We start from the raw sequence: 14,057 nt of genomic DNA on the forward strand, positions 1-14,057 counted from the left end.
TCTTAACCATCTCCGTGGAGATGTTGCCTGTGCAACGGCAAAGAGAATGACTGGGGTGGGCGGAGCCTAGGAGGGACTATATGGCCAGCTTTGCTGGGACTCTTTGCCATTTCCTGTTGGGGAAGAGAATATCCCACAAGTAAGGATGACGCCGTGGACCGGACACACCAATGTTGGAGAAACTAAAAGTTTTATAACACATTCACAAGTTATTGTTTGGGGACACATGTTCATAATCAAAATATTTTTAATAACAGATGAAAAAAAAAGCATTTAATAAATAACTTCTCCTCCAGAAGTGACTGAGGTTAATTAGAAAAAGTAAATAATGCATTACTAACAAGGGCTGAATGATTCATCTGCATTAATTGTAAAACCTGTTGGTCTCCAAATTATCTTAGTGATTATATTACTAATCTGAGCTTAGTGTAACTTGCTATACTACAGAGTTATTACATTTTCGGTTTAACTTTTTGGGATACCAAAGTACCTTTTTGGCATCGATCAAATCTGAGAAACCACATCCGGACTTCATCAAATAAGTGATTTGTATAACCTTCACTATGCCTAAAACATATACTTGTTTGCCCCCTACCATGAATAAGAAAAATATGCCAACCTATGGCAAATCATTCTAAGGATTTTTATGGTTTATTTTTATAATATTAATTGCCAGTTTACGAGTTTTGCGTTATGACTTTTAACGCTGAAAAATGGCAATTCTAGCGTAATGGCCAGTAACACATATTACAAGTCGTGTCGTTATTGCTTTACCGCAAGTATTTTAGCCTGTAACGCAACGTCCATTCCGCATTTAAAAGAATTACATTTGTGCGTGGGATTTTCATAGCGCCGGTATTACAGGTTGTGCAGTCCGGCTAAAATGCTTGCGTTACAGCCTATACTGACACAATCCATACCACCATCTGAGAGCAGTAGTTATGAGTTTCACAAAACTCATAACTGAAGTGTTACAAAGTACACTAACACCCATAAACTACCTATTAACCCCTAAACTGCCACATTCCCACATCGCAAACACTATATTAAATTTATTAACCCCTAATCTGCCACCCAACCACATCACAACTATTAAATAAACCTAATAACCTAATCTGCCGTCCCTGACATCGCCAACACTATAATAAATCTATTAACCCCTAATCCACCACTCCCCGACATCGCCACCACTATAAAAAAGTTATTAACCCCTAAACCGCCGGCCTCCCACATCGCCGCCACTAAATAAACCTGTTAACCCCTAAACAGCCGGTCCCCACATCGAAAAACACTAAATTAAACTATTAACCCTTAAACCTAACTCCCCTTAACTTTAAATTACAATATAACTATCCTAAAATAAATAATTTACCTGTGAAATAAAAATAAAACTAACATTAAACTATAAATTAACCTAACTTTACTAATCTAATAAAAGAAAAAATACTACCAATTAAAAAACCTAAATTACACATTTAAAAAAAACTAACACTACGAAAAATTAAAAAGATCTAAAATTACAAAAAATAATAAACACTAAATTACGAAAAATAAAAAACACTAAGTTTACAAAAAATAATAAACAAAATGATCAAAAATAAAAACAATTACACCTTATCTAATAGCCCTATAAAAATAAAAAAGCCCCCCCCAAAAAAAACACCCCCTAACCAACAATAAACTACCAATAGCCCTTAAAAGGGCCTTTTGTAAGACATTGCCCTAAGTTAAACAGCTCTTTTACCTGTAAAAAAAATACAAAGTCCCTGCAAAAGTAAAACCCACCACCCAACCAACCCCCCAAAATAAAAAAAAAATAACTAAAAAAAAACCTAAGCTACCCATAGGCCCAAAAGGGGCATTTGTATGGGCATTGCCCTTAAAAGGGTATTCAGCTCTAATCTAAAAAAAAAACCACTCCAAAAATGAAAAAAAAAAAAGCTAACACCAACCCCATTAAATCTTCTCACGGTTCCTGAAGTCCATCCAGACGGCAAGAAGTCTTCATCCAGACGGCGATATCTTCATCCATCCAGGGGGCGTCTTCTATCTTCATCCCGGCGGCACGGAGCGGAGCCATCCTGGAAACCGAAGAAATCCTGCACGGAGCATCCTCTTCATATGGTCACCGCCGTACACTGAAGTTGAATGCAAGGTAGCCGATTCAAAATGGTGTACCTTGCATTCCTATTGGCTGATTTGAGTCTTCAACTTCAAATCAGCCAATAGGATGAGAGCTTCTGAAATCCTATTGGCTGTTTAAAACAGCAAATAGGATGAGAGCTACTGAAATCCTATTGACTGATTTTTTTCTAACACTCTCTCCCCATTGATGTCTATGGGGGAAAGCGTGCACGAGCACGTCAAAGCAGCCCTTGGCTTTTGAGCGGTATGGAGCTTAACGCCACCATATTGCACGCACAAGGAGGCTTTTCAGTAACTAGTAATGGCAGCGCTATGGTGAGTGAAATAACACAAGTTTCTTGGCATTAGTTTTGCACCCTGTTAAGCGCAAAACTCGTAATCTACCCGAATGTGAGCAATTAAATCGTTAATTATGGATTACCAATTTATTAATACATGCATTGAGGCCCATTTATCAAGCTCCGAATGAAGCTTGAGGACCCATGTTTCTGGCGAGTCTAAAGACCACTGCTCCATAATCCTGTCCGCCTGCTCTGAGCAGGCGGACAGGAATCGCCAAAATTCAACCTGATCGAGTACGATTGGGTTGATTGACACCTCCCTGCTGGCGGCCCATTGGCCGCAAATCTGCAGGGGGCGGCATTGCACCAGCAGCTCTTGTGAAATGATGGTGCAATGCTGAATATGGAGAGCATATTGCTCTCCACATTCAGCGAGGTCCTGCGGACCTGATCCACACTGTCGGATCAGGTCCTCAAGACCTTTGATAATTAGGCCTCAATGTATACATTCATTGCAAAAAACAAAAAAGTTCTTACTAAGGGCCTGATGTTATATATATATATAAAAAGAAGAGAAAGGACATCCCATCCAGACCGGGCCGGGTACACATCCCATGACACATAAACAGGCTCAGCTTTGGTTGCTATCACACTCACATAAAGCTACACTATTCACAGAGTCACAGGCAGTTAACCCCGGGCCTGCTTGGGTGCAAGTCCATAGGGTGAATTACAAAAACAGACACTACAACACACACATTAAAAAAGTCCAGCACTCGCTCACAAGCTCTCAGCTAGGATTAAAAGCAAAACTGGAATAGTTAGTTACCGCATTCGGTCAAATGGGACAAGCCCAGGTACCACGTCAAGGTCTCTTCCACATACCTGAGTCCCTAATACAGTCACACAACTGCAGCCATGCACAAATATCTCTTATTTTCAATAGGAGTCATTTCAACACTTACAAGGACTGCCCCTTTTTTATAATAATTCCACCAGGGCAGCCCCTGTGAAGGTCCACGAGAAAAACCATGTCTCATCTGGCAAAGTTTAGATCTTCAGGCCCATAGTGAGATAATCATCTATCAAGGTAAAATTTGAGTTTCTAATGTTTTTACCTTACTGACAGACTTCTTAGATCAGTGATGGCTAACCTTGGCATCCCAGATGCTTTAGATCATCTAGCCTGAGAGGAGAGCTTTAGATCATCTTGACTGAGAGGAGAGCTTTGGATCATCTCACCAGAGAGGAGAGCTTTAGATCCTCTTACCTATGAGGAGAGCTTTAGATCATCTAGACTGAGAGGAGAGCTTTAGATCATCTAGCCTGAGAGGAGAGCTTTAGATCTTCTAGACTGAGAGAAGAGCTTTAGATCATCTAGACTGAGAGGAGAGCTTTAGATCATCTAGCCTGAGAGGAGAGCTTTGGATCATCTCACCAGAGAGGAGAGCTTTAGATCCTCTTACCTATGAGGAGAGCTTTAGATCATCTAGACTGAGAGGAGAGCTTTAGATCATCTAGCCTGAGAGGAGAGCTTTAGATCTTCTAGACTGAGAGAAGAGCTTTAGATCATCTAGACTGAGAGGAGAGCTTTAGATCATCTAGTTTGAGAAAAGAGCTTTAGATCATCTTACCTGAGAGGAGAGCTTTAGATCATCTAGACCAGGGGTATCAAGCTCAATGTATCCGAGGGCCACTGACCAAGTGTTCTTCTCCCATGGGGGCCACTTGAGTTGAGAAAGTGCTCTGGAAATGTATATACTAAGAACTGGAAGTGACATATACCCAATGTAACATCCTTTCTCTGCACTATAGGGTTAACGTCTGTAGCCTCCCTCTCATTCTCATTATGCTTTATAAGGCACACCTCCGCATCTTTTCCTTGCTTGGTATTGATGATCTATTTCTAAGTACTAGCCACTCAGTTTCTGCCACCAGGACTCAGTGTATACTGAACCTGTCAGTGTCTTGAAACTACTCCTCTGCTGCTTTCTCCCTGCTGCATCCTAAATCGTCTCTCCATTTCCCGGCTCTTCTGTTCAAGCATCGGAGATCACAGCTGACAGGCGGGTGACGTCACCGACGGCCGCTGTGTTCCTCCCCGCTCACGCCACGCTACTGACTTCCTCTCTGGCCGCCTCCGCTGCTTGAATCAGCTCTGCAAGTATCAACTTATCTCTAAAACAAACTTCAACATTTCCACATATCCTTTATCTACGCTTGGTAAGCGTTTCCATTTGCTTCATTGACCTGTAACATTTACCTATTTGAATTACATACGTTTTTAGCATTAATTCGTTTACTATATATATATTTATTTCCATATCGTTTTTCATATCTGTATCATAAGTTACCAGATAGCCAAGCATATTTACAGACCTATATGCTGAGCTATCTTTAACTATATTAATATCCTGATATGTTATACATATATATACAAGTCATTATTTATATGTGCAATATTGGGATAACATATTTATTTACTGCATGACTTCCAGCTATTCATGTATATCAAGACAACAATATTGAAATGTTTATGTCTGAATTGTTACACCCAAGCAGTAGTGTATGATTGTGAGTTGTATCCCACAATAGACATACACAGTTGTCTATATTTATCTTGTGATTGCCAAGTGAAGTGATCATTCTGGAACTGTATAACAATGTAAAAAGTGACATTAATCCAAGCATTGCATGGTGGGAGTCTACACTGGAAACTTGTCTTTATATTTATCTAGTAATGCTTATATAGAACATCAACTAGTTACACCGCTTCAAACCCTAAAAAAAAATTACAGCCCAAATTAATTGTTTACAAGGGAGGGCCAAATTAAACTCTTAACGGCCGCAGAAAAGAGCTTTAGATCCTCTTACCTGAGAGGAGAGCTTAAGATCATCTCACAAGTGAGGAGAGCTTCAGATCATCTCACCAGAGAGGAGAGCTTTTGTTCTTTGGGCCTTCACGGTCTCTGAGGCACGTTGGCATTGTTTTTGTGCCTAATGAAACATGCTAGATTGTGGGGTATGCTTAACCCCATTTACCTTTTGATATTATCACTTTTTTAAATAAATAAAAAAAAAATTAAACATAAGTTCTCTTTATTTCCTTTTTTTTTTTTAGTTAATTACAAAAAGTAATTTTCAGCAACTGCTGAATGATTAATTTGTGTTAATTGTAAAACCTGCTTATATCAAAGTATCTTTGTTTTCTAAAGATGATTGCATTGCTAATATGAGCTATGTTTATAGAATCTTTCATGTTAAAGGCTATTTAGTGTAATAATACTACCAGAAAGCAAAATAATGATAAATTGCGTTAGTATGTAGTATGGAAAAGTAAACGCCACATGAAAAAGACAGAGGGTACATTGTGAAATACTTATGGATATGAAAGAACTATGGCCATTTTTTTGTATTTTTCACAAAAATCAACAAAGAAGACAACATCACAAGCTTAACTGCAGGTAATTACGTGTTTCAGGTTATTACTGACCACTTTATAAGCACAGCACTTACCATCTGAAGTTTGATCTGGGCACACACAGACTTTCTCCTCACAGCTGCAAAGCTGGTGGCAAAGGTTTTCCTTACGCAGCTTATTCTCTGCAAGGTTTGCTGGGATTTACCCTCCATGCCAGCAATAGAGCGACAGATCAATGGAAACTTAGCTCGAGGCAAAAACAAGTCCTTCACATAGTCACTGTCATGGAGATAAGAGACACAATGTTGGAATCATTAAAACATATAGTGCTAACTTTTTACTGCCATACCCTGGCACTGTTAGAAGCAATATCTAAAATTATTAGAGAGGTAACAAACCAAAGACTTTGCCAGAATAATATTCTATAATCTTAATATACAGTTAGAAATATAGGAAAACAAGTTTATAACTGGCAGATAGTAATGTTTTAAAAGTTAATAATGCATGAGTAAAATACAGTGAAGCTCTCTACATCCAGGAGCGCACCCTGTAAACTCTCAGTGATCAATAATAGCAATGCACTACTGACAGCTAGTTGCTGATTGGTGGTTACAAATTGCTCTGTTGAATGGTTCACACAATGTAACGCTAACTAACCTGTGGCCCGATTATGTTAACCTCACAAGTTCAGACATGCTTTTTCACACAACCCCTCGCAGGGGCTACCCTGGTTGAATTATGGTAAAAAAAAGGGGCAGTCCCTGCAAGTCGCGAGATGTCTCCGATTGAAAGTAATGGAGCTCGCTGAAAAGAGATACTTCATTCCATAGAGCAAAGTTAGCAGTGAGCCAGTGAGCAAGGGATGCACTTTAAAAATTAAATCTTGCAGCCAATATAAATCATATTATGCTGCTTTCTGCGTATAGCATCTTACAGTCGCCTATATTTTCATATGTGTTTGTCTAATAGGGTTATAAGAATTGTCAGTGTTATGAGAAAAGCTTGCAACCTTTTAGTTGGCGAGAAAAAACCGTGGGGTCTGTAGTGCAAAAATCTTTACAGAATTACACTGGGATTAGAGAGACAACATCATATACGCCCATGGAATGCCCATGTTCAGCCTATTTTATGGAAAAAAAAACAATTACGCTTTGAGTTTTGTACTTATAAGTACGAATTTCTCAGTGACTTTTGCTCATTCAGTGTACTTAAACCCCAGAAAAGGTGTTGGTTGATACAAACAGCAGGATGGTGGCCATGGAAGTCGAACCCACTATTACAATTTATGCTGTACATATTTAATACTCTTTATTCCTGAATAATTTACATACATATTTTTGAGAAAAAACTAAGCTGATTTTAAAATAGAAATATTAAAGCTGTTTTAAATGGCTTAAACTTATGATAATGTAATTCTGGGGCAATATAAGTATAGCATTCCTTATTAAGGGGTAGATTATAAGTGGAGCGCAAAATATTTCTTCTGCAAATACCAAGGCATTTGCATTGCACTGAAGCATTGTGCTCATGAGAGCGCGCTTCCATAGGCTCCGATGGGAACCTCGTTCTCATGCCGTAAGACACGGCAAAGCACCTAAAGCAGCGATGGACAGCAAATGTAAATATATATGTACATGATTATTTACATATATATTTATGTGTTAATATGTGTATATACACATATTAACACATAAATATATATATGTATATAAGCATATACATATATATTTACAGGGAACACACAATTTCCATAGACCGCTATGTAAAGGCACTTTTCAGTGACGTTTTTTTTTTCTAACACCCCAACAGCTGCCAACTTTAACCTCTCATGACTGCTTTTTGCAGTTTTTCTTTTATCAAAAAGAAATGCAAATAATTATTTTTTATATATATAAAAAATGAATATTCTTTGTTTTGGGGCCAAGTAGGGGTTATTTTGAAAATTGACCAGAGATCTGACCTCTGGTTAATTTTCTGAGCCCTTGTAATTGATGGTTTCTTATTGCACGCCTGTAAACGGGTGAATTTGCCCGTTTACAGACACAAGATAAATTACCGTTCCACTTGTAATCTAGCTTTAAATGTTTAAGTGAGAATGAGTATTAGAAAGCATTATTAAGAGGCATGCCCAAAGTAGTTTACAGCTAACTGTAATTAAACTTCTTGTGGATTTTTCATTATCAAAAACAATGGTTGACAAATTTATAGGACAATTAGGTGTCAGTCAGAGTATTAAGAAGTCAGTGACACAAATTAAGAGACCGAAGAAGGAGTGTGTAGCATGTGTGTATAAGTGTATAGTGGTGTTGTGTTTGTGCAGTGTCTATGTGGAGTTTGTGTGTGCATGGGGGTGATGTGGTGTGTGTGTGGTGTATACAAGTAGTGCTTGTGTGGTGTGTAGTGTGTATGTGTGCGTGTGGGTTATGTGGTGTGTATGTATGTGTGTGTGTATGTGTTTGTGTAATGTGTAAATGTAGTGTGTAGGTGTGCTTGTGGGTGATGAGGTGTGTATGTATGTGTGTGTGTGTGTATGCGTGTGTGTAGTGTGTAATTGCAGTGTTTGCATGTTGTGTAGTGTGTAAGTGTAGTGTTTGCATGTTGTGTAGAGTATAAGTGTAGTTTGTGTGTGTGTGTCTAGTGTTTATATGTAGTGTTTGTGTGGTGTGTAGCTGTAGCGTGTGTGTGGTGTGGTGCATTATTATCAGTTTCTTAAAGAACTCACACTGACATCTTTATTATATAAAATGTTTAGCTATGCATAATGAAACAACTTTGCAATATATTTTCAGAATTTATTTTACGTGGAATTTAGCTCTGAAAATTGAGCAATTTCTTCTCAGAAATTAAAACAATTCTGCTACATATACTGTAGGTCCCTATTTGGCTTTATCAGATAACAACTGCAAAACAATGCACTCTGTACTAAAATTATGACCATGGCTAGCTTTTGATGTCCCCAGACAAAAGCTTAGATTGGCTCCAACTAATAAGGCAAATGGGGGTGGAGTTTGGCTATTGAAAAATAATTGCAGTAAAAGGGAATTAACTTATTTTTAAAACATTAAGAGCTCCATGTACAAAGCAGCATAAGCTGCTCCGGAGCTCTTTGGGGGGCAGGTACGCACATGAGAGTCTGCTTCCCACAATGTAAGGAGCAGCGTTCATTAAACCGCTGCTTCTTACACTCTTTGTCACCTCTGAGGTGGCAAAGAAAAATCACCCTAAACTCGTTAACTCAGGGTGATTGACAGACCCTTCATTCATGTGATTGGTCATGCGAGAGAAGGGGTAGGCATTACACATTCATCACCTCTACTGTCAAAGGGTACGAGAATCTACCTTAGCTCCAAGACTGAATCAGTTTGAAGAAGTGGAGCTTCATTGACCAGCATTTTTAAGAAGGTAAGATAAGTGAATGGCTCTATAGGCACAGGAAAAAATAAATAACTTGGTGAAGAGTAACTATTCTTACTGAATTTGTGTCCATCAGTTTAATGTCTCTTTAAATTGAGTGATCAAACCAGATTAAGGGTTTTGTACTCAAGCACAAAGATTAATTTTGTATTGCCCTATATGGACATGAGTTGGCCACCCCATATAAACACTCTAATTAGTTTTTTATTTTTAAAATAATGTGCACTCAATTTGGAGCCATAGCGTTTGCAGTGTCAAGGTGCGTACAGCAATACAGCCTGAAAGGAAGGCAGAACTTTGTAAGTGTGTTACCGAAATCATTTAAATTTTGACTAAATCCATAGTATTTAGGTTGTAAAAATTCCACCAAAGCATTCATTCGGCCAGATTACAAGTTTTGCAGTAAGAGGGGTGCGTTGCTAACTTGCACATTATTGTCACTCACTTACATACAGCGCTGGTATTACAGGTTTTTAGAAACCCGGCATTAAGAGGCAAGAAGTGAGCGTAGAGCAAAATTGTGCTCCATACCGCACTCCAATACCAGCGCTGCTTAAGTCAGCGGTGAGCTGGTTGTACGTGCTCGTGCACAATTTCCCCATAGACATCAATGGGGAGAGCCGGCTGAGAAAAAGTCTAACACCTGCAAAAAGGCAGCGTTTAGGTCAGTAATGCAGGCCCATTGATTCCTATGGTGAAAGAAAATTTATGTTTACACCTAACACCCTAAAATGAATCTCGAGTCTAAACACCCCTAATCTTACACTTATTAACCCCTAATCTGCTGCCCCCAACATCACCAACACCTACATTATACTTATTAACCCCTAATCTGCCGCTCCGGACATCGCCGCCACTATAATAAACATATTAACCCCTAAACCGCCGCCTTCCCGCATAGCAAACACTAGTTAAATATTATTAAACCCTAATCTAGTTCAATCCTATTGGCTGATTGTATCAGCCAACAAGATTATTTCAACCTTAATTCCCATTGGCTGATAGAATTCTATCAGCCAATTGGAATCTAAGGGACGCCATCATTTAAAAGAACCTTCATTCGTCGGTAGTCGTCGGAAAGAAGAGGATGCTCTGCATCGGATGTCTTGAAGATGGACCCGCTCTGCGCCGGATGGATGAAAATAGAAGATGCCGTCTGGATGAAGACTTCTGCCCATCTGGAGGACCACTTCTCCCGGCTTGGATGAAGACTTCTCTCGGCTTCGTTGAGGACTTCTTGCTGCTTTGATGAGGACTTCTCCCGGCTTCGTTGAGGATCGATGTCGGATCTTCAAAACTGTAAGTGGATCTTCAGGGGGTTATTGTTAGGATTTTTTAAGGGTTTATTGGGTGGGTTTTATTTTTAGGTTAGGGCTTTGGACAGCAATAGAATTAAATGCCCTTTAAAGGGCAATGCCATCCAAATGCCCCTTTCAGGGCAATAGGGAGCTTAGGTTATTTTAGTTAGGGTTTTATTTGGGGGGTTGGTTGTGTGGGTGGTGGGTTTTACTGTTGGGGGGTTGTTTGTATTTTTTTTTCAGGTAAAAGAGCTGATTTCTTTGGGGCAATGCCCCGCAAAAGGCCCTTTTAAGGGCTATTGGTAGTTTAGTTTAGGCTAGGGTTTTTTTTATTTTGGGGGGCTTTTTTTATTTTGATAGGGCTATTAGATTAGGTGTAATTAGTTTAAATATCTTGTAATTTGTTTTGTTTTTTTCTGTAATTTTTTGTTTGCTTTTTTTTGTAGCTAATTGTATTTAATTTATTTAATTGTATTTAATTTAGGTAATTTATTTAATTGTAGTGTAGTATTAGGTGTTAGTGTAACTTAGGTTAGGTTTTATTTTACAGATAAATTTGTATTTATTTTAGCTAGGTAGTTATTAAATAGTTAATAACTATTTAGTAACTATTCTACCTAGATAAAATAAATACAAACTTGCCTGTAAAATAAAAATAAACCCTAAGCTAGATACAATGTAATTATTACTTATATTGTAGCAAGCTTAGGTTTTATTTTACAGGTAAGTATTTAGTTTTAAATAGGAATAATTTAGGTAATGATAGTAATTTTATTTAGATTTATTTAAATTATATTTAAGTTAGGGGGTGTTAGGGTTAGACTTAGGTTAAGGGGGTAATACATTTAGCACAGTGGCGGCGACGTTGGGGGCGGGAGATTAGGGGTTAATAAATGTAGATAGGTTGCGGTGATGTTAGGGACAGCAGATTAGGGGTTAATAATATTTAAATAGTGTTTGCTAGGCAGGAGTGAGGCGGTTTAGGGGTTAATATGTTTCTTATAGTGTCAGCAATTTCCGGAGCAGCAGATTGGGGATTAATAATTGTATTTTAGTGTTTGCGATGCAAGATGGCCGCGGTTTAGGGGTTAATAGGTAGTTTATGGGTGTTTGTGTACTTTTTAGCACTTTAGTTATGAGTTTTATGCTACAGCGTTGTAGTGCAAAACTCATAACTACTGACTTTAGAATGCGGTACGAATCTTGACGGGATAGGGTGTACCGCTCACTTTTTGGCCTCCCAGGACAAGCTCATAATAACGGCGCTATGGAAGTCCCAAAGAAAAAAGACTATACACAATTTGCGTAAGTTGATTTGCGGTAAGGCCAAAAAAGTGTGCGGTGCCCCTAAATCTGCAAGACTCGTAATACCAGCGGTAGTAAAAAAGCAGCGTTATAACCTGATAACGCTGCTTTTTCAGTATAACGCAAAACTTGTAATCTAGCCGATTGTTAGCAGATGTTTAGTAAATTGTCTTAACTGTAGAAAAACTGACTACTGCGATAAAAATATCCTTCTGGCAGCTGCATTAGGCTACTCTTGACAGTAATATTTTGTTTTATTATTCATCACTAAATCAATACTTAATTTGCAAAGAACACTTGAAAATTGTGCCCATAATAGTTAGGATCTGTGTCTGTCAAACATCTATTTTACTTTAGTCTTATTGATACTAAAATCAGCAGAAATGAATAGGGAGCAAAGCCCTACACATCACTGCATACATTCTTATGCATTGAGAAAATAACTACATGATAATTGCTGTGTGTGCAGTGGGATCTGTGCTAATGTGTCTGAAATATTGTGCATAAAAAAAGTAACCAAAGCCGCTGCTAAGCTCCCTCTTTCTTCTCCCACTACAGGAATTAAAGACATTACTAAAACAAATGAGCAAAATCAAATCGGCTCAACTTCTTTCATTGCAGGTTATATTGATTGGAGGTGTAAAGAGCATAATGTTCTGATTACATTTCAATTGAAATTGTATGTACCAGTTCTCCAGATAAAGCTATAAAAATCATCTGGCTCAAAGTGAGCTTTAATGAAGCTAATAATTTGAGCCGTGACAGAATGGAGCCCAAAAGCATATTTCTAGCCCTGGCTGTAATAATTTGTCTATTGAGCATGTTTGAATTTGTTTTTATTTACAAAGGAATATTTACTACAAAGCATAATGATAATGGAACATTACATATGCAGATTCCTGGCTTTCTATTTTGTATATATAGGATATAAATAGCAGGGCACAATCAGGGAGCAGATTAGCAATTCTGTTAACACTACGGGCCAATTTGTCACAGGCCAAATGGCCCCTGATACCCCTGTCTCTGCTCGAGCCTTCAGGCTCGCCAAAAAAAGCAGTTAAGAAGCAGCAGTTAAGGCCCCTGCTCCTTAACTGGTCCGCTGCCTCTGAGCAGCGGACAGCAATCAATAAATAATAAAGATAACATAATGTTGAATAAATAAATAAACGAACATGGACTTAAACAAAACAGGTAATATGCCTAAGACTAGTAGCACAATCTCCATTTTACAAGTAACCATATGTAAATAAATAGACAATAGCTAAAGAGAGACACTGGGAACTCTACACAAATAAATTAACATCTGTCTCAATATTCAGACCTGATGGTGATCTCATATTAAGGAAAAATATCCACTTAACCTCCTTTTTGCTAAGAAGATACTCCCTATCACCACCTCTTTTAGAAAAAAATACATGATCAATGGCTTGGAAACTAGCTAGGGATGAGTCACCCATATGTTCATTTTAAAAGTGTGTAGCAACTGAGGTAAAAACATCAGGATCTTCAATGTCTCTAATATGCTCTAGAACTCTGTCTCTGAGACGTCTCTTAGTTTTACCCAAATATTGGATATTACATTCCCTGCATGTCATAAGATAAACTACATGAGTTGAATTACAATTTAAACTGTATTTTATTTTATATTCACTGGTATTATGGGATATAAAAGTATCTCCTTCAATGACATAATCACATGTCTTACATTGTGTTGCTTTACATCTGAAAAAAACTATTCTTGGCCTCAACCATGTGTGAGACGCCATCTATTGTACCCTCTATTGAGGAGGTTTTTTTCTTAGCTCCTGACTCTGTTGCTGATACATAGTTTCATTGGAGTAAATTTGCCAAGTTCTAATAAATTGGCCCTTGGGAATAGCCCTCAATATGTGTTTCGGATGACAAGATCTATAATTAAGAATAGTGTTTCCACTTGTGGGTTTTCTGTATAAATTTGTAACAATCTGGTCTCCATCTACTGTTAGTCCTATGTCAAGAAAATGAATCTCATGAGGTTAAGAGGAATGTTTTACCGTGTGCACACGCTGAAGTCACGAAGGCCGATGTTACACGGAGCTTTTCTTTGGTTATTGAATTGCTTATACTGTCTAATAAGAAGTTCAGGCCTTGTTACAATACAAAAACCCCTTTTGAGGTGTTATTGTGCCCTGGTCTGTATGATTGAATTCTAGA

The 14,057-nt window shown here is 38.2% G+C and overlaps 1 protein-coding gene across 1 annotated transcript in view; it reads right to left on the reverse strand.

Annotated features, from left to right (window-relative positions):
* MYO18B (myosin XVIIIB) overlaps window positions 1–14,057 on the reverse strand; it is a 1,229,288-nt gene that overhangs the window by 780,721 nt on the left and 434,510 nt on the right. Inside the window, exon 20 of the mRNA XM_053702090.1 lies at window positions 5,943–6,126. Within this exon, the coding sequence (XP_053558065.1) occupies window positions 5,943–6,126 (184 nt within the window). The remainder of the gene's footprint in view (window positions 1–5,942; window positions 6,127–14,057) is intronic.

This window comes from Bombina bombina, chromosome 2 (genome assembly GCF_027579735.1).
Source record: "Bombina bombina isolate aBomBom1 chromosome 2, aBomBom1.pri, whole genome shotgun sequence".
Taxonomy (NCBI): Eukaryota; Metazoa; Chordata; class Amphibia; order Anura; family Bombinatoridae; genus Bombina; species Bombina bombina.